This window comes from Chiloscyllium plagiosum, chromosome 11 (assembly GCF_004010195.1).
Source record: "Chiloscyllium plagiosum isolate BGI_BamShark_2017 chromosome 11, ASM401019v2, whole genome shotgun sequence".
NCBI classification, from domain to species: Eukaryota; Metazoa; Chordata; class Chondrichthyes; order Orectolobiformes; family Hemiscylliidae; genus Chiloscyllium; species Chiloscyllium plagiosum.
The window spans coordinates 40,962,048-40,983,282 of NC_057720.1; the positions used below are offsets into that span (position 1 = coordinate 40,962,048).

The 21,235-nt window shown below is 40.8% G+C and overlaps 1 protein-coding gene across 3 annotated transcripts in view; it reads right to left on the reverse strand.

The window, feature by feature from the left end:
• The window catches only part of LOC122554325 (AP-1 complex subunit mu-1-like), a 50,359-nt gene that overhangs the window by 15,773 nt on the left and 13,351 nt on the right, over window positions 1-21,235 (reverse strand). For all 3 annotated transcript variants that reach the window (XM_043699165.1, XM_043699168.1, XM_043699167.1), the window contains exons 4-8: window positions 17,794-17,924; window positions 12,536-12,683; window positions 10,969-11,095; window positions 7,951-8,087; window positions 4,532-4,603 (exon numbers count right to left, since the gene is read on the reverse strand). In XM_043699165.1, coding sequence (XP_043555100.1) covers window positions 4,532-4,603; window positions 7,951-8,087; window positions 10,969-11,095; window positions 12,536-12,683; window positions 17,794-17,924 — 615 coding nt within the window. The remainder of the gene's footprint in view (window positions 1-4,531; window positions 4,604-7,950; window positions 8,088-10,968; window positions 11,096-12,535; window positions 12,684-17,793; window positions 17,925-21,235) is intronic.

Sequence of the window (21,235 nt, forward strand, 5' to 3'; positions counted from 1 at the left end):
CTGCGTGGGTTTCCTCCGGGTGCTCCGGTTTCCTCCCACAATCCAAAAATGTGCAGGTTAGGTGAATTGGCCATGCTAAATTGCCCGTAGTGTTAGGTGAAGGGGTATATGTAGGGGAATGGGTCTGGGTGGGTTGCGCTTCAGTGGGTTGGTGTAGACTTGTTGGGCCGAAGGGCCTGTTTCCACACTGAGTAATCTAATCTAAATCTTTTCTGAACCCTTTCAAGTTTTGCAACATCTTTCTGATAGGAAGGAGACAAGAATTGCACACAATGTTTCAAAAGTGGCCTAACCAATGTCAACATGACCTCCTAACTCCTGTACTCAATACTCTGACCAATAAAGGAAAGCATATCTTCTTCACTATCCTATGTACCTGAGATTCTACTTGCATGGAATTATGAGCCTGCACTCCAAGATCGCTTTGTTCAGCAATACTCCCCAGGATCTTAATGTTAAGTGTAGAAGTCGTGCCCTCATTTGCCTTTCCAAAATGCAGCACCTCACATTTATCTGAATTAACCTCTATCAGCCACTCCTCGGTCCATTGGCCTGTCTGATCGATCCCATTGTGCTCCGAGGTAAACTTCTTCGCTGTCCACAACACCTCCAATTTTGGTGTCATCTGCAAACTTACTAACTTTACTTCCTATGTTCACGTTCAAATCATTTATATAAATGATGAAAAGCAGTGGACCCAGCACTAATCCTTGTGGCACACCACTGGTCACAGACATCTTGTCTGGAAAGCAACCCTCCACCACCACCCTCTGTCTTCTATGTTCGAGCCAGTTCTGTATCCAAACAGCTAGTTCTCCCTGTATTCCATGAGATCTAACCTTGCTGATCAGTTTCCCATGGGGAACCTTGCCGAACACCTTACTGAAGTCCATACAGATCACATCCACTTCTCTGCTCTTATCAATCCTCTTCGTCACTTCGTCAAAAAACCTTAATCAAATTAGTGAGACGTGATTTCCCACGCACAAAGCCATGCTGACTATCCCTAATCAGTCCTTGCTTTTCCAAATACATGGAAATCCTGTCCTTCAGGATTCCTTCCAACAACTTGCCCACCACCAATGTCAGGCTCACCGGTCTATAGATCCCTGGCTTTTCCTTACCACCTTTCTTAAATAGTGGCATCACGTGAGCCAACCTCCAGTCTTCTGGCACCTCACCTGTGACTATTGATGATACAAATATCTCAGCAAGGGTCCCAACAATCACTTCCCACATAGTTCTAGGGTACACCTGATTGGGTCCTTTATGCATTTTATGCATTTATCCACCTTTATGCATTTTAAGACTTCCAGCACCACCACCTCTGTAATAAACATTTTGAAAAATGTCATAATTTATTTCCTCACATTTCATATCTTCCATGTCCTCCTCCACAGTAAACACTGATGCAAAATATTCATTTAGTAACTCCTCCATCTCCTGTGGTTCCACACATTTGTTACCTTGCTGATCTTTGAGGAGTCTTTTTCTCTCCCTAGTTACCCTTGTGTCCTTAATGCATTTATAAAATCCCTTTGGTATGTCCTTAACCCTATTTTGCCAAAGCTATCTAATGTCTCCTTTTTGCCTTCCTGATTTCCTCTTAAGTATACTCCTACTGCCTTTATACTCTTCTAAGGATTCACTCGATCTCTGCTATCTATACCAGACATATGCTTCCTTCTTTTCCTTGACCAAAACCTCAATTTCTCTAGTCACCCAGCATTCCTTATACCTACCAGCCTTGCCTTGCACCCTTACAGGAACATATTTTCTCTGGACTCTTGTTATCTCATTTTTAAAGGCTTCCCATTTTTCAGCCATCCCTTTACCTGCAAACATCCACCCCCAAATCAACTTTTGAAAGTTCTTGCTTAATACTGTCAAAGTTGGCCTCCCTCCAATTTAGGACTTAAACTTGGAGATCTAGTCTATACTTTTCCATCACTATTTTAAAACTATTAGAATTATGGTTGTTGGCCTCAAAATGCTCACCCACTGTCACTTCGGTCACCAGCCCTGACTTATTTCCCAAGAGTAGGTCAAGTTTTGCAGCTTCTCTAATAGGTACATCCCTCTACTGTCTCACAAAATGTTCTTGTACACACCTAACAAATCCCTCTCCACCTAAGCCCTTGACACTATATCAGTCCGAGTTTATGTATGGAAAGTTAAAATCCTCTACTATAACCACCCTATTATCCTTACAGATAACTGAGATCTCCTTACAAATTTGTTTCTCAATTTCCCACTGACTACTGGGGGGGTCTATAGGATAATCCTAATAAAGTGATCATCCCTTTTGTATTTCTCAGTTCCACCCAAATAATCTCTCTGGATGTATTCCCAGGAATATCCTCCCTAAGGACAGCTGTAATTTATCCCTTACCAAAAGCACTACTCCTTGCTTTCTATCCTTTCTGTAGCATTTGTATCCTGGAACACTAAGCTGCCAGTCCTGTCCATCCCTGAGCCACATATCTGTAATTGCTATGATATCCCAGTCTCATGTTCCTAACATGCCGTCAGTTCATCTGCCTTCCCTGTTAGGCCTCTTGCTTTGAAATAAGTGCAGTTTAATTTATTGGTCCTACCTTGTTCTCTGCTTTGGTCCTGCCAGCCCAGATTGTTTGACTTTATCCTTTTCCCAACTGTAGCAGTCTCAAATTGATCTCTTTCCTTCTTATCGCCCTGGGTCCCCACCAACTGGTATAAATCTTCTAGAGTAGATCTAGCAAATCTACCTGCCAGAATATTAGTCCCCTTCCAATTCAGGTGCAATCCGTCCTTCTTGTGCAGGTCAATTTTACCCCAGAAGAGATTCTAATAATCCAAAAATGTGAACTCTTCTCTCCTGCACCAGCTCCTCAGCCATGCATTCATCAGTTCTATCCTCCTATTCCTAACCTCACTAGCTCGTAGCACTGGGAGTAATCCAGATATTACTGCCCTTGAGGACATTCTTTTTAAATTCCTGCCTAACTTTTTATATTCTCCCTTCAGCATCTCATCCTTTTTCATTCCTATGTCTTTAGCTCCAATGTGTACAATGACATCCTGCTGGTTCTCTCCCCTTTGAGAATATTCTGCACTCTCACTGAGATAGCCTTGATCCTAGAACCAGGGAGGCAACACGTCATTCTGATTTCTTGCTGCCAGCCACAGAAACGTCTGTATGTGCCCATGACTAGAGAGTTCCCTATCACAATCGATCACTTGGAACCTGACATACTCCTCATTACATTAGAGCCTGTCTTGGTATCACAAACATGACTGTTCATGGTACGTTCCCCTGAGAGTCCATCACCCCCTACATTTTCCAAAACAATATTATTTGTTTGAGATGGGATAGCCACAGGGAGACTTCTACACTACCTGCCCCCTTCTCTTACCTTTCCTAGCGATAACCCATCTACCTGATAATCTGCAGTTTTTTCTCCCTTCCTAAAACTACCATCCATCACATCCCCTCGCTCCTGCAAATTCCTCATTGCCTCTAAATGCCATTCCAACCAATCCATGTGATCTGATAGGATTTGCAACCAAAGTCACTTCCTGCAGACATGGAAACGTGGTAGCATGGAAGCGTTCCCTAATTTCCTACATCTGACAAGAAGAACACATCACTCTACTAAAGGCCATCTTTGTTCCTTGACTTGTATTTTGTAGTTGATGGACAGACTTTCAAGAGCCAGATGGCGAGTTACATTCTGCAAAATTTCTAGCTACTCCTCCTCTCCTGGAGCTGCAGTATTTACATAGCTGTTCAGATCAGTTCAGTCTCTGCTCAATGGTAACCCACAGAGTGTCGACAGTAGGGATTTGGTGATGATAATAGCATTAAAAGGATTGTATTTGCATTCCCTCTTGTTGAAAATGACATTGCCTGGCACTTAAGTGATAATTAATATCCTCACCTAACATCAGTCCAAGCTTATTGCCCATGTATTGCTACATTTTAAGTCAATTGCTTCAGTGGTTGAGCAAATAGTGATGAAAATTGTGGTATCATCGCCAAACAGTCCCACTTCTGACCTTCTGATGGACGGAAGATCATTTTGATGAATCATCTGAAGATGGTGGGTCATTGGACACTGCTGCAGGAGTTCCTTGGGAAAACGTCCTGAGATGTTTGACTATAAACTACAGCTATCTTTCTTTGAGCCAAGTATAATTTCAACTAACAGAAAGTTTTCCTGCCGATTCCCAATGACTCTAGTTTTGCCATGGTTACTTGACACCATACACTATCAAATGCTGCATAGATGTCAAGGGCAGTGACATGCATATTATTGGAAGTAACTCACTTCAATTGATTTATTTCACAATTCACAATAACGTAAAGGGAGTTAAGGAGAGAACAACGGTGAACAGAACTTTCTTTTAAATTAAAGAATATTTAATTATGAGTTTTCTTTTGACACCATCAGGTCTCTTGTTCTGAGCTTTATAACTATAAAAAGACTAATTAAACATTCTATTTATGCCATAAACCAAACATTCCTTTACTTTCCAATCAATTTCTTACCTTTGCTGTGATTTCTATTCTGCTGTGTGTGTATCTCTGCACATTTGCTTCAACAAATAGATATGGTTGGACCTGAACAGACGTGCACACATCAATACAATACACTCTCAAGCAGTTTATTCAATTAACTAAATAGATTAAATTAAGTTAAATTGAATGCTATTTTCCTATAAATATTTAAATCTATAATGTTTGTTATATGCACATATCTTTCATTCATTCTGTTGGAATTTTGCAACAAATTAATTGCTCTTGTAATGACCAATTCAGTTAATACAAGAGGAAGGCCTGGATTTTTGCGACCAAGGCATAGCTTGCAAAAGAAAGGTCCTGACTTGCTGGGCCTACGTCGGTAGAAATGTTGCAATTTCTGCTCCAGCTGTGGGATGGAGTCAGGCCTGCTAACCCCAGAAGCTGAGCTTTGGTGGATAAAAAGATGGCTGAGTGCCAAGATGGGCTGACTTGATTTACCATCTCAATTTAGTAAGACTCAAACCCAGCTGTATTGAAGGCAGTTAGGACCCTCTAGCCCTCACCCTCAGACCCTGTCAACTATATATGCTTTATTTATTCTATTTATAATGTGCACAGGAAAAATGGTATGGGAATCATTGGTGGGGTGGAAAGGGTCATGGGTTGGAATTGAGGGTGTGTGGGGGTAATGAAAGGGCCGTTGAATTTGCCTTTCAGACAAAAGTTCCTAAATCTAGTCTAGGGTTCACAACACCTCCAAGGGGACGTGGACTATGATTGATGGAGAGGCTGGTCTAGTTCCACATACATTCTAGGGCTTATGAGACGTGTACCTGCACAATGAAGCCATCTAGGTTGCAAGTGCAGAGTACAGGCTCACAACTTGAATCAGTGAAAACCTGGGCATTGGGAGTGGAGGTGGCAGTCCCAGAACTGGGTACCACCTGTAATTTTAAATTGGCTCAGAGTCAACTCCGTGAAAATGCACATCCAAGGCTTTGCAGTTATGAGCTCAGACAGCATCTCAGTCAATAATATTGTTCCTGTATTACTTTTATATCAGAATAAGACCCAGCAATATATGCTGCCACATTAATAAAATTGGATCCCAGATATTAACAGATGAGCCTTTCACCATTAGGTTGAGACCAGCATTTAAATCTAAACATTCTCCTAGATATTTGAAGTAGCAGCAATCATTAGATCGCCACCCCATTAATCTTCCATCTGACTTGACTCATATTTATTGCCAATGGCAGGTATGCGGAGTAGGGGGAGGTGACAACTGGGATAGAGGATCAGTGACAGTAACTGAAGGGTCAGTTCTGGAGTTACCAGCAGTTGGACCAGGTCCTTACCACCTAATGACCCTGGGGAACTTTTTGGGTTATTCAAGAAGGAACTCCTGATGTAATTTAAAGTATGTGAATACTGTAAAATAAGGTGCTTTAACAGATCAGAAGCGGTGTACAGGAATGGCCAGGTGTCGCACTCAGCTTCGCACTAAGCTTCCACTCAGCTCCTGATGCTGAACAGCCACGAACAGGCCCTTCAACACATCAGCAATGATGATAACATAGAACAATACAGCACAGACAAGGCCATTCAGCCCTCAATGTTGCGTTGACCTGTGAACTATTCTCAGCTTGTCCCTCTACACTATCCCAAAATCATCCACGTGCTTATCTAAGGATTATTTAAATCTCCCTAATGAGGCTGAATTGACTACATTAGCAGTAGGGCATTCCACGCCCTCTCAGTTTACAATCTTTGAGCACAAGTAGCCACTGCAACCGTACCACATTTGTGGATGGAATTACCTGGAGGTTGGTTGGGTGCGGACCAGAGTGGAGATGGAGTGGGAGAGGGGAAAGATGGTGCAAGAGTGTGCAGGCACGGAGGTGTTGCATCAACCCAAGACTGCAGATGGTAGGACACTTCCTTTCACTGTGTGGCAATTTCAGGGGGCTTTCTTGCCAACGTAAATGGTGTTTGATCAACTTGCAGGAGTTTTTTTTGAAGAGCTAATAGAAAGAGTCTACAAGGGCAATGCTGTTGATGTGACGAGAGTGGACTTCCACAAAATGCTTAATATAGTGCCACACAACAGACTTATGAGAAAAGTTATAGCTTACAAAATAAAAGGGACAGGAGCAACATGGATAAAATATTAGCTGAGTGATAAGAAATAAAATAATGGTCAATGGATCATTTTCAGGCTGGAAGGTGCTTTGTATTGGAGTTTCCCTTAGTTTAGCATTGGGACATTTGGTTTTCTTGATGTCTAGTAATGGTCTGGATCATGGCGTGTGGGAGACAAGTTCACAGTTTGCAGATAGTATGAAACTTCAAAGCATTATAAAGGACAGTGTAAACTTCAAAAGGACATAGACAATTTGGTGAAGTGGGCAAATGAAGTGGCAAATAAAGCTCACTGCAGAGAAATGTCACATGTGACACATTTTAGTAGGAATAACATGGACAGACAATATAAAATAAGGGATACAATACTAAATGGGATCCAGGAGCAGAGACACCTGGTCTATGTGGTTACAGATCATTGGAAGTGGCAGGACAGGTAGAGAGAGCAATAAGTAAAGCATACAGTATCCTTAGCTTTTATTAATAGAAGCATAGAATACAAGAACAAGCGTGATTTTGAACATGCACAAGACCACTCGTTAGACCTTACCTGGAGTATTGTGAACAGTTTTGGGTACCAAACCACATGAAGGATGTGAAGGCAGTGGAGAAAATGTAGAAGAGATTTACAAGGGAGAAGAAACTTTATTTATGACAATAGATTGAAAGGTTGAAATGTTCTTCTTGAAGAGAAAGTGACGATCTGATGAAATTTTCATTATTATTAAGGATTTGACAGTAGACAGGGACAAAACTGGTCCCACTCAAAAAGCATCAAGTGATTTGCAAAAGAAGCAAATGCAATGTGGGAAAGAACTTTTTCACACAAATGGTTCAGGTCTGGAATGCACTGCATGAAAGCATGATGGAGGTAGGTTTACTAAGACATTCAAGAGGGCATTGTATGATTATTTAAACAGAAACAATATTCAAGGTTGTGAAGAAAAGACATAAAAATGGCATTATGGCTTAATTGTCATTTGAAGAGCCATTGGAGAGAGTTGGCTGAGTGGCCTCTTTCTGTGCCATATCTCTTCTGAGATTCTGTGTTCCTGACCCCAAATCAGCCTCATCAAGAATGGCCTGTGGGGGTACTGTCATGGCAGTAATCTGCCAGGTATATGTGTACAGGTATATTGGTTAAGTAAAAATGTTACAAGGACAAGACAGATATATAGCAATATGATATGCCACAAATTCATTGAAGTTCTTTCACATGCCCAGTTCTTTTCTCAGATACATCTTTTGTTTGTTATACTGCATATCACTATTATAATATACTAATAAAACTATTCATATCTTACTTGACTGGTGACGCGATATGACATCAGCTCAAAATCCTTGTCTGGTGGGATGAAGGAGATGACACGTTCATTTTCAAAGCGAGACAGCCGGACGCAAGAATGAAATTTTACGTCCTCAAAGTCCACCACATTTTCTCCTTTAGAGCAAAAAGGGAGTTATTGATGAGGATTGAAGCTCTTAATTCATTTATCAATGAGTGAAATGCTGTTAAATCAGTTTAAATTGTTTTTAAAATGAAGCAATTTTACACAACATGAGTTTCAATGTTTCTGGCAGAAATGTCTTCTTGGACTTGGATCGTTATATTATATAGTTATTTGGATTCCAGAGCTGAATATATCTGTCTATTGCTTTAAAATTGAAATGTAGCTATGAAAATAAAATTCTTTCTAGTTTCTAGAAATGACATTTGCCAGCCAACAACCCAGTCTAAAGGAAGGTCAGAAATTACACAACACCAGGTTGATTTAAAATCACAAGCTTTTGAAGTGCCTTCATCTGATGAAGGGGCAGTGCTCCAAAAGCTCCAAATAAACCTGTTGGACTATTGCCTGGTGTCATGTGACTTCTGACCTTGTCCACCCCAGTCCAACACTGGCACCTCCACATCCTGCCTTAAGCAAGAATTTGCTCTAAAAAAAACAGAAGATCAGAGAAGTAGTTCTTGACTATGATTTATAATGGTTGAATCTGTTACACAAGGTTTTAATTATGACCTAATGGAAATTTCAGATCTTCATAAAACTGGATTTAAGTTACACATTTTCCTTCTCAAGCAAAATATGCTTAGGCATAAATATGCTTAGGCATAAATATGGAAATTATATATCTTGTAAAGAAAGCTAATCTGTCTTTAAAATGGACACATGACGTTTTACAAAATGGCTCTCAGAAGTCATATGATTCATTTTGTGAATTCAATTTCAGCCAAACCAGACAATCAGACTGTGTTATCTTAAGATAATTCAAGGATTCCAGAGCAGTCTTTTGACTCTGAAAGTGTCAAGTCACCTTTTGTTTTTTTTTTGCACTTGTGTGCTAATCATAAAGGATTGGGATGTATCAAGATAAAGCCATGAGGTAGTGATAGAGGCATTGAACTAGCAACCCAGAATCCCAGACCAACATCCAGACAAGGGCTCAAATCCTACCATGGCAGATGGGGATATTTGAAGTCAATAAAATTGGACCTGGCACAATGGCAACATGTAACCATCAACTGTTGCAAAAAAAAAACACAGTAGGTTCACTAACGTCCTTTAGGGAAGGAAACTACCATCCTTATCTAGTCTCGTGACTATACATCACATGACGCCAGACCCACAATAATATGATTCTTAACTGCCTTCTAGGCAATTAGGGATGGGGAATAAATGGTGCCCTAGCCCACAATGCTGGCTAATTAAAAAAGAAAGGGGTCTCCAACTCCTGTTGTTTAACTGCCAACTATCAGTCCAAACTAGATTCTGCAGGACTGCAGAGTTTAAACCTGATCCATTGGTAGCGGAATCGATCAACAAGCTGCTTTCACTGTTTGGTATGTAAGTAGTCCTTATGTTGTAGCTTCACCAGGTTGATACTTCTTTTTAAGTATACCTGGTGCTGAACATAGGTTTGCTCCCTGAGCTTGAAGGTTCATTTCCAGACGTTTCATCACCCTACTGGGTAACATCTTCAGTGGGCCTCTATTTATATGTTTGGGTTTCTCTCTATAAATAGAAAGCAGGAATTTTCAGCAGTGCTTCGCCCAAGGACCACTGAAGATGTTACCCAGTAGGATGATGAAACGTCTGGAAATGAACCTTCCAGCTCAGCAAGCAAACCTACATCCAAAACCTCAATCTGAGCTACAAATCTTCTCAAAACTCGCTAATACCTGGCCCTGCTTTTGGCATGTCCTCCTGCAATCTTTATTGAAGCATGGTTATTTTCCCAATTTTTTGAGAATGGTGGAGGGGGGGGTATATGAGGGACTGTAAGGGTGCAGATTGTATTCCAATTCTACTGATGGCTCACCGTGCCTCATGGATGGCCAGTCATCAGCCATTTAATATAGTGGTAGTACCACACAAGCAATGGAGGGTACCCAGAACTTGAAGATAGAACAATGGACAACACAGTGATCACTCCAATCCATGTTGTCATTGACAGGTGCATCTGCAACAGATTAGTGGGGACAAGGTCAAGTAGACTTTTCCCTCTTGTTGGTTCCCTTGCCAATTGCTGCAATCCCAGTTTAGCAGCCATGTCCTTTGAGACTCAGCCATGTTTGACTAGCGTTGAACTGGACAAGAAAAACACATCACAAGGAATTCCAGCATAATTTACTTTGCTTTGTGGAACAATGATCCATCAAGTTAACATTTTCAGCTGTTTGGTTTTGATTGTGATAAAACTGTCTGGTGATAGTCACTTCAAGGAGAACAGTTAATACACTGCAAAAGAGAGGCATCTTGAAACAGAAACAGGCCCCCACAAGGAGACAGCTGGGGCAAAGCTAGAGGACTGCTGTACTGAACCAGGCGCCAAGAGCCACAACCTGCAGTGTCGTAAAAGTGAAACAAAGGGGCCATCACTGATTCCCACAACCTGTTATCATGATCCACCAATGCAAGCAACCTCCAACATTCAATTCCAGAATATACTTATATATTCATACAAAGGGACCTATCCTCTTTTAAGCAAATGGAATTTGTCTATATTGCGCATTTATTGAATTAAACAATAACACTGGAGAACAGCACCTTCCTGGTGCATTCTCCATAGCAACGTCTCAAACCAAAGCTGACCTGCCAACCAGTCAGCAACCTTTCTTGTGCAGTACAAATTGTTGCTTGCCTTGAAATTGGCCATTCTTGTGTCTGTCCTAGTAAATGCAGGTAAAACAAAAGCTTCAACAGCAGGTTTTACTAACAACAGGGTATGTGACTGGGAAAAATTGTAAAAAATGTTGCTCTTGGGAGACATTTTATGCCTTTTAAATTACCATTTTCTTTCATTTCACGTTGGATACTTACTTGGGTTCTGGTTGAAAAGAGCATTGTCGTTAAAACATAAAGTGACTTCGGGCATCCCACTCAAGCAGCAGTTTATCAGAATCTGTCCCAAAATCTCACTGTGAACCACACAGCCACGAGCATTAACCTGCAAAAATTCACTTTTAGATGTCTGGAGTTATTTAGAAGGCTCATTAATGTTACTGTTTTACTGGTAGCTATGACTTTATATATGTTTGGAGTTATGGAGATTAGGACAGCTTCCATATCTCTAACCATGGTAGTGATGCAGCGGTGGTGACAGGATTAAAGAGTCAGGCTGGCAGGGAGCAGTGCGCGAATGAGGAGATAATAAAAGAGAAAGTTGGAGAGGGCACAATGTGAGACAGTGAAAGGACTAAAGATTGAGCTTGATAAAGAGCAGCACACAGAGAGAGGTTAAACAGCAAATCTAAAGGGACAGTGTCTGACTGGCATGAGGATTAAAGAGTGAATACAAGATAGAACTGTAGTAGAGTGAGAGGGAACAGTGGGACACAGTGAGGGGGAAGTGGTCACCCCAAAGGCAGATGGGGCTAAAGGCAATAGTTGATTGACCACCTGGAAGGGTAGCAAGAGGCAGACAGCTTTGGAATCTTTGTGCCACTCTCAGATACTGACTGCTGGAAGTGACAATACCCTGAAGTGGTGCAATCCAGACAACGGCATCATTGGGCTACGTAGGAAGAAATAGCAAAGCATAGAAATGTAGTGGTTATAGAAGATTTCAGAGTTAGAGGAACACACAAAACAATTCTGTAAACAACTGACAGCTCCCTGTGTCATGTGTGCGCTCAGGGGAGGGGCATCACAGAGAGCATGCAGAATATTCTTCAGAATATGCAAGAGGAAGGGACGGAGTTAAAAGTTGTTATACATGTTGGTAACAATGACAGAGATGGCAAGTATAGGAATATAGGAATGGGAATATGCTATTCAACCCACTAAGCCTGCCCACCATTCAATACAATCAATGTCTTTTACTCACTCCATAACCCTGCGTGCCACTCATAACCAGAGGTGTATTAATCACAACCTTGACATACTCAAAGACTGAGCTTTCATCATCCTCAGGGGTAGAGAATCCCTAAGGTTCACAACTCTCTGACTAAAACTCTCTCTCCTCAACTCAGACACAAGTGGCATTTCTTTTCTTTTGAAGTCGTGCCCCCTGGCTCTAGACTCACCAGCTCAGAGAAAACATTTTAACTGCAATTTCCATGTCTTTTGTTAGCCAGCTTTGGAATTTCAACCCTGAAGAGTTGTGGAGGCTGAGCCATTGAAGATAGTCAAGTCTGAGAAAGATAGATTCTTGGCATAGAGGACTTTGGTTATGTGAAACAGGCAGGAATGAGAAGTTGAGGCCAAGATCAGATTGGCTATGATCTTATTGAATGGGAAAACAAACTCTGGGGCTGTATGGCCTAATTTTGCTCCAATTCTTTCATATTCTTATTGAGTTAATCATTTTTAACCAGGCAATGTTGGTACATTTAACTCAACTGTTCTATATCAATACCCAAGGTTACCTTCCAAAGTATGCACTAACCAGGAAGTTAATAGATTCAATGACATCCATGAAAAGTTCATTCCTCCGATACTTGATTCCTTCAGATCTCCAGGATACTGCATTGGTGACAGCAGCTGGGGGCTTAGGTGCTCCCTGCTTCAATTTGTAACCTTCCTGTGTAATATATCTGTGTCAAACCACAAAATGACGGACAAAGATGAAATGCTTTACAAACAGAATGAACTATTACACTAACCGTATGCTTTTATAGTGCCATTAACTTAAAAATGCCTTCGAGATTACAATGTATAGAAGGAAGGAGGAAAAGGAATAGATAAGTGAAACAATGCAGAGCCATGGATGGAGAGATGATGGTGGTTAGGACAGAAACAAGTTAGAAAGCTTGGGTTTCACAAGGTTTCCTTGTAAGTGAGCAGAGACAAAGAATTGTATCAAGCAAATGGATTGAAACAGCTGAAACTCTGTGAAGCTTTAGCAGGAGGAGGGTTGGAAAATGCAGAAGAGGTCTTAGTTGAGAACCTGAGGAGTGGGATGGGGAACATAAGGCAAAGTGATGATCTAAAAAATGCTATAGAACAACAAAGGACAAGTAACCAAATCAAATTTGTTTATTTTTCTTCAAATTGGAGCCTGGTGGATGTCACTTGGTTATCTCTTCCTAATCCAAATCTGAACGAAAAGAACTTTATAAAGTTTTCAGCAGAATTGATTTTTAGACTTAAGGGGAAACATTCTGTCCATTTCCACCTTTATGTGCTATGGGGTTCTTTACAGTGTACTGTTTTTAGAAAATACATTCAAGTTCTCTTTTAAGACCATAAGACATAGGAGTGGAAGTAAGGCCATTCAGCCCATCGAGTCCACTCAGCCATTCAATCATGGCTGATGGGCATTTCAACTCCACTTACCCACAATCCCCCCACAGCCCTTAATTCCTTGTGACATCAAGAATTTATCAATCTCTGCCTTGAAGACATTTAGCGTCCCGGCCACTGGCTATATTCCCTCACCTTCTCACTACCACCCATCAATGCTTGTGTTTTCCCTTTTGTATAATATTGAAAGGTTTGGTTAGCTGGGAAGACCAATTTTTCTATTATATCAATTTCTCTAATCCCACCACCCTGCCTCAAAATTCATTCAAAAAAGGCACCTGAACAGTGTCCACTGCAAAATGCACCTTACATAATCCATTGTTTTTGTGTTAGTAATTCTTTAGCATGGACAATCTTCCCTTCCTCATTTTCCTTCTCAGAGTTCAGTATGTATTAATAAATGTGTTATAGGCTAACAAAATCCAAGGAGTCTTTCGATATCAATTTAGCTGAGCTAACCTGATCCAATTCAATCTAGAACATTTCAATTCAGTGTTCTGATCTATTCCATATTATTTTTATTCCTAAATTTCATAGGACATCTGACTTTGCTTGACCATTAATAACCTACCAATACAAGTTTTTAAAGAAAACAGCTATAAATTATTGTAGACAGATAATGGAGAAAAAAGCTTTGGATATTGGAAGTCTGAAAAATAAAAATAAAATGATGGAAATGATGATCCAATGAGAGGTTAGCAATTTGAAATTTTAATTCCCAACAGAAATAGCATGATTAGATAGACTTACATAGTTTGAGCGAAAGGCTTAAATTCAGTCTATTGAGTAACTAAGGAAGAATTTATCAAGTTGGAACTTCAAACGGAAGTTACTGGCAACCTGTGGTTCAGCTGGTTAGGGCAAGAACTTTCAGAGTCATGCTGGTCAAAAATTATTCAGATTCAGTCTCTGGCTGAGTTGAAAACAAAGGAATGAATTTTAGCCTGGGAGCAGGTCCTGTGCAATGGGAAATAGGATTCTAGTGAGACTTGGAAAATGCCTTTCCCAAATAACCCCCAGAATTCAATTACAAAGCTGCTGTCAACTTTTTGTGCATTCATAGGTGGCTTGGTCGACAGGCTGGAGGTCCTTTTGAAAGGAAGCCAGCTCCACACAAAGCTGAAGCCTATAAGAGGCAGCTAGGTCTATATGAGAATGAGAGAGTTTGGGGGCCGATGGTGACTCACAGAGGGTTGAGTACCAAAATGACCCGGACAGTCTCAGTTACAGGGTTTGAGTGAGGCAATGCAGCATATGGGAAACTAATCATGATGGAGGGATGTTTAGACAAAAGTTGCAAGATTGAAGGCTGCCTGGTTCTTTGGGCTTAGGGAAAAAATTCCTGCTCTAACAAGCTGTTCTGGAAAGGCATTTGCCCTCAGCTCCTCCTCTTACTTGCAATGAGGATCACCCAGGAGAAAACAAATTGAGGGCCAGGCTCGAGGAGAGAATCCAAAATTTGAGCAAATCGGTATGAAATCAGGACTTCTGTAGGGTCACTTACCCGAGGACAAAATCAGAAACTGGAGTTGGGGCGGAGTTAAGAAAGTGGCAACAAAAAAAAGACAAACCAACTGTGACTTCATAGGAAGGCTGGGAGTTGATTAGTTGGTGAATACAGCAACTATGTTTCCCTGTCTACAAAATGGCCCAAGATCTGGGAAATTGATTACTACTGTTTTAAAAAAGTCAGGTTTGAATATTTTTCCAATAATTAAGTGACATCAACAGAAGTGGAGAGTAAATGGGTGGGGTTTTTTCTTAGCAGCAATGTTGATTTTGTAAGTTGCAGAATAGTACAGAAATATACTGAAAGAACAAAACATGTTAAAGCTTTTCAGCTTGCCCTCATCAGAAACACAGAGGGAAGAGGCACATAGCCTGGACTGTATGCATTTCCCATAGCAATACCTTGTCTCGAGTTGACTTGTGAACCAATCAGCATCCTTTCGCATGCAGTATACATTGACACTCCCTTTGAAATCTGGCATCCTTCCCTTTGTCATGATAAGTGCTTTGACAACAGATCCTTTCTCATCAATACTTAAAAAGGTTATTAGATGAGTTACTAGCAGAGGTAAATTGGTAATGTCTAAGTTAGGGTTACTATCCACGTATGCCACTATACAGAGTGTGGCGAGCGAGATTGCAGGTACAGATAGGCACATAGAAATAGTCAAAAATTTTGTTGAAAAGGCAGACCTGGATGTGGAATATTCCTGGATATTAAGGTGTTCAAAAATTATAAAGTAAGAAAAGAACAAGGATAGCATTACTGATTAAAGAAAACATCACAGTACTGGAGAAAGAATTGTCCATTGTAATCATGGACAGAGTCTATTTGACTGGTGCTATGGAATAATTGGTGCAATTACTTGGTGGGAAAGATCCAAGAAATGAACTGGCCACAAGACTGACAGAGTGGCAATAATGGTGGACTTTAATCAACTGGGATATTAGTAAAGGAAAGATTGTAGGACAAGAGTTTATTTAGGAGATTTAAAAAAAACAGCAAGTAATCTCCTGTCCAAAACGAAAGAAGATATGGCTAGACCTTGTTCATAGATAGACCAAGTGGCAGTGGGGCAACATTTAGGAGACCATGATAACTGTATCAGAAGATTTAGGTTAGCCAGGGAAAAGGACAAGGAACAAATCAGAAGAATAATAATTAATTGGGGGAAAGGCAATGTCAATCAGGTAACAATGGATTGGGCTCAAAGATCAGCAGGCAAAACAACTTAACAATGGGCAGGATAATGGAGAGAGAGTTCAAACATAATAAAGGTGTATTCCTACTGAAAAAGGAAGTAGAGCAAACAAATCCAGAGATCCCTGAATGACAAAAGATGGAATGAAATTAAGATGGAGAGGAAATGTGCTTATGACAGATGTCAGATGGATATACACAACACCAAGTTATAGTCCAATAGGTTTATTTGGAAGTACAAGCTTTTGGAGCACTGCTGCTTCAGGTAGCTAGTGGAGCAGAATCATAGGACAAAGAATTCATAGCAAAACATCATAGTGTCATACAACTGGTGCGATATATTGAACAAACCTAGGTTGCTATTAAATCTTTCATCCCTTAGAATGGGTTGCAGGTTTTGATCCATTAATACTAATGATATAGGGTGGGTCTGGGTGGGATGCTCTTTATCGGGTTGGTGTACACTTAATGGGCTGAATGGCCTGCTTCAGCACTGTAGGGATTCCATGATCATACTCATTCAAAGGCCTATAAAAGGAAAAAAAGGTAAAGCCAGCATGGACCAGGGAGGTGCTCAATCACAGAAATGATTGCACAGAAATTAAGCTGAGGATCATCACACCTCAGATGAGGGGAAGGGTTGAGAAGGAAAGTCCTCCAAAGTAACCTCAGCTGGTGCAGGAGTTGAACCCACACCGTTGACATCCTCCTGTCATACAAACCAGGCATCCAGCCAACTGAGTTAACTCACTGCCAAAGTCAAGTCACCATAGTCCTACTGGACTATAGACCTGCTGTCTTGGAGAGAGATGACTGCTGGTGGTTTAACCTGAAGGTCACCATACCTCAGGCAAGGGGCGAGGTTGGAAATGAGAGCCCTTCATGGTATCTTCAGCTGGTGCAGGAATTGAATCCACACTGTTGGCATCACTCTGCACCACAAATCACCTGTCCAGGCAGAAAAATAGTAAAAGACTGATAAATGGAGTGAGTAGGTATAAAAAGGAAATTTATGCAGGGAGGAAGAGGGAACAGCTGAGGTACTGAATCAATTTTTTGTGTCTGTCTTACCAATGGGCATGTTGCTCAGGTTATAGTGAAAAAGGAGGTAATTCACACACAGCTTTACTTGAATATTTAAATTACTAAGGTCCTGTTTGCCCTCCATCCTGCCTCAATCAAGACCTCTCTTAAACCTGACATGATGTCAAATCATTCTTTCTGCCAGCAAAAATCTCAGATTCTTGATCCTGTTAGTTGTGTAGTAGCTTCCACTAAAATTATGCTTAAACGGATGATATTTGTAAACAGGAGATGGTTTGGTTGTGATGTTGCTCTGAAGTCAGGTACTTAACTTAATTAATCACAAAAGCTCATACATGAAGAATGGCTATTAAGGCAAGGCACCATGAAACTGTACTCCAACAGAAACTTAAAGTGTGAGTTTAAAAAAGGGTGAAAACAAAACAATGGAAGGTTTAAGCTTTTTTTTAAAAAAAGCAGAAAGGAAAGACCTAACTGTGTCTAGTTTAGTTCTGTCTACTAGCAGGGACAGAATTATAGTAAAATTATTTTAAAATTATCATTTCAATTACAAAGAAACATTTCAAATCTCATTATGGATTTTTTTAGAATTAAATTTTTTTGCTTTCTTTTTTATGCAACAGAGTGGATACACTGAACATACATACTCCTGCAATATGGCTGTTTCAGTGATCTGGGGGTAACCAAAGTCCATAATTTCATCAAGAAGCTCGTACATTAGAATAAAGTTGTCCTGTATACTCTCTTGTTCAAGATCTCCAAAGTACTCAATGAAGATCTAAAATTATAAAAGAGAAACATATCTTTAGGGGTGCATTATAGATTAAGGCACCAACTTTGCACTACAAATCTCACTTGATTGTTGCATTTAAAATTTCCAACAATTAACCATACACCTTCAAAAATACTTTTCAAGAGATATTTAATGATACAGAGAACACATCTGGAAATGCTAGATCTATGTCAGATGGCTGGTAAAATCCATCTTAATTAATTGAATTCTGGATGGAGAATTAACTTTTGAGAAGGGCTGGATGCCTCTCCCTTTGCAAAGCCTCTGATTACAAAACAACAGATTGCAGTCAGTGTTAGTCTCTTGCATGATGCACCACAATTCAATTTATTAATACTCATCAATTCTGGTTTTGACCAGTTGAAGTGAACTTTTTGAATAATAATTTGAAGAGTAGACCATGACCATGGGCTGATCAAACACTTCAATGCCTTTTACCCAACATTATAACCATTTACACTACCGATTATCAAAAATTTCTCAACCTTTAATTTAAACATACTGAAAAACTAAGCTTCCACAGCACTCTGGGGTACAGAATTTCAAAGATTACAAGAATAACTCATTCTAGTCCTAAATGGAATTCCCAATTTTTTTGTTAAAAAGTGTTCACTGGTTCTACTCTCCCCCACCAGAGGAGATATCTTACTTGCATTTATCCTATTGCTTTAAGTATTTTGAACGTTATAATGAGATCACCTCTTATTCTTCAAAACTCTAAAGCAGACATGCTCAGTTTGCCCAGTCTCTCCATGGACAGTCCCACCAGCCTGGGAGCAGGTCTGGTGAACCTTGATTGCATTTGCTCTCTATAGCAATATATTTATTACACAAAACATTGCATAAGATTGTTCACTTGTGATCTGTTTACATTTACAATTGGTTTGCCCATTCATCTAGGTCTATAATTAGAATATTTCTTAAAACCTATTTTAGAGTAACAATTCTAGCCACTACTTCCAATCCCCTTTCTTTTCTTCAGTGCTTGGTTACATGGTGGCTATGCAGGTCCTTTCATGGGCTCAATGTTCTAATCGTTATGGACAGCTACTAGGTGGCTGGACGTTGTGTTCATTTGTCAAACGCGGGGATGACAATAGAAAAGCTGAGCACATCTTTTGGAATACACGGACTCCTGGAGGTGTTGGTCACAGATAATGGGCCATTGCTTACCAGCAGGGAATTTGAGAATTTCCTAAAGTTGAATGGTATTCAACATACAAGGATAGCTCCGTACTTTCCATAATGCAATGGTCTGGCAGAAGGAACAGGCCAAGCTTTGAAGGTGGGATTAAAGAAACAGCCTACAGCTTCACTAGATACCAAACTTCCCTGGTTCCTATTTGATTATAGGACCTCATGTAACTACAGGGATAGCTTAGCAGAGTTGCTAATGGGAAGAAGACTGCATTAAGTTACATCTGATCTTCTGGACCTGGTGGGGAGGATAAAATGGCATCAGGAACAGCAGTGTTGGACACAAGACTCTGCTAAGTGAGAGAGACAGTTTACTTCAGTTTGGCGTAGGAACCACAGGAATGGCCCAGCATGGGTAACAGTCATGGTCAGTACGAGATCAAGTCCATTGACGTGTAAAGTTTGGCTAGGTGCGACAGTCCTGAACAAGCATGGGGACTACATGAAAACTGCAAACTCAAATGGTGGGGGAGCAAAACGTGCCCAGCTCCTTGACACTCTTTCTAATTGTTCTGGAACCTGTGGGTTCACCCTCTCTATCAAGGTTGAAGGTATTTTGGAATCTGAGACGGATATAGAAGATGTTGCCGCCTCCACGCCTGGGCTGCTTGAAGGAGGAAATAAATTTCTTCCAAGATGCTCCAGGCACTAGAAACGAGTTATTGTGCCTGACCCAGAACTAAAATGCCCCAGGAAGGCGTATAAATAAAAATAATTCGCCTATATCCTTGGACTCAGAAGTGGAGAAATGTAGTGATTGTAATGAGGTCAGCCAGGTAGGCCTCAGAGAATAAGATTTCCCTTATTGCGGCTGTTAATCTGGTCTAATCAGGGAGCCTTGGCTGTCATATGAACAGGAGTGTCAAATATCCTTGAGGGATCAGTGATAAGGACTCTCCAGGTGTAAATAAAAGGTGACTTGGTGACGGGATACCAGCCTCAGTGGAGTTATTTCAGGATTCAGCAGATTTTCATCATTATCACCAACTAACTGGTACATGCTCCATGGCTATGCCTCTTCTAATCAGAGTCAACCTGCTAATCAAGCAGCACTCATCCCAAACCATATAAAATATTTTATTTAGAGTCATAGAGATGTACAGCATGGAAACAGACCCTTCCGTCCAACTCGTTCATGCCGACCAGATATCCCAACCCAATCGAGTTCCAACTGCCAGCACCGGGCCCATATACCTCCAAAAACTTCCTATTCATATACCCATCCAGATGCCTCTTAAATGTTGTAATTGTACCAGCCTCCATCACATCCTCTGGCAGCTCATTCCATACACATACCACCCTCAGCGTGAAACATTTGCCCCTTAGGTCTCCTTTATATCTTTCCCCTCTCACCCTAACTCCCCGACCCCAGGGAAAAGACTTTGTCTATTTATCCTATTCTCATAATTTTGTAAACCTCTATAAGGTCACGCCTCAGCCTCCGACGCTCCAGGGAAAACAGCCCTAGCCTGTGCAGCCTCTCCCTATAGCTCCGATCCTCCAACCCTGGCAACATCCTTGTAAATCTTTTCTGAACCCTTTCAAGTTTCACAACATCCTTCCAACAGGAAGGAGACCAGAATTGCAAGCAATATTCCAACAGTAGCTTAACCAATATCCTGTACAGCCGCAACATGACCTCCCAACTCCTGTACTCAATACTCTGACCGATAAAGGAAAGCATACCAAATGCCTTCTTCACTATCCTATCTACCTGCGACTCCAGTTTCAACGAGGAATGAGCCTGCACTCCAAGGTATCTTTGTCTCTTTGTTCAGCAACACTTCCTAGGACCTTACCATTAAGTGTATAAGTCCTGCTAAGATTTGCTTTCCCAAAATACAGCACCTCGCATTTATCTGAATTAAACTCCATCTGCCACTTCTCAGCCCATTGGCCCATTTGGTCCAGATCCTGTTGTAATCTGAGGTAATGCTCTTCGCTGTCCACTACACCTCCAATTTTGGTGTCGTCTGCAAACTTACTAACTGTACCTCTTATGCTCGCATCCAAATCATTTATGTAAATGACAAAAAGGAGAGGGCCCAGCACTGATCCTTGTGGCACTCCACTGGTCACAGGCCTCCAGTCTGAAAAAC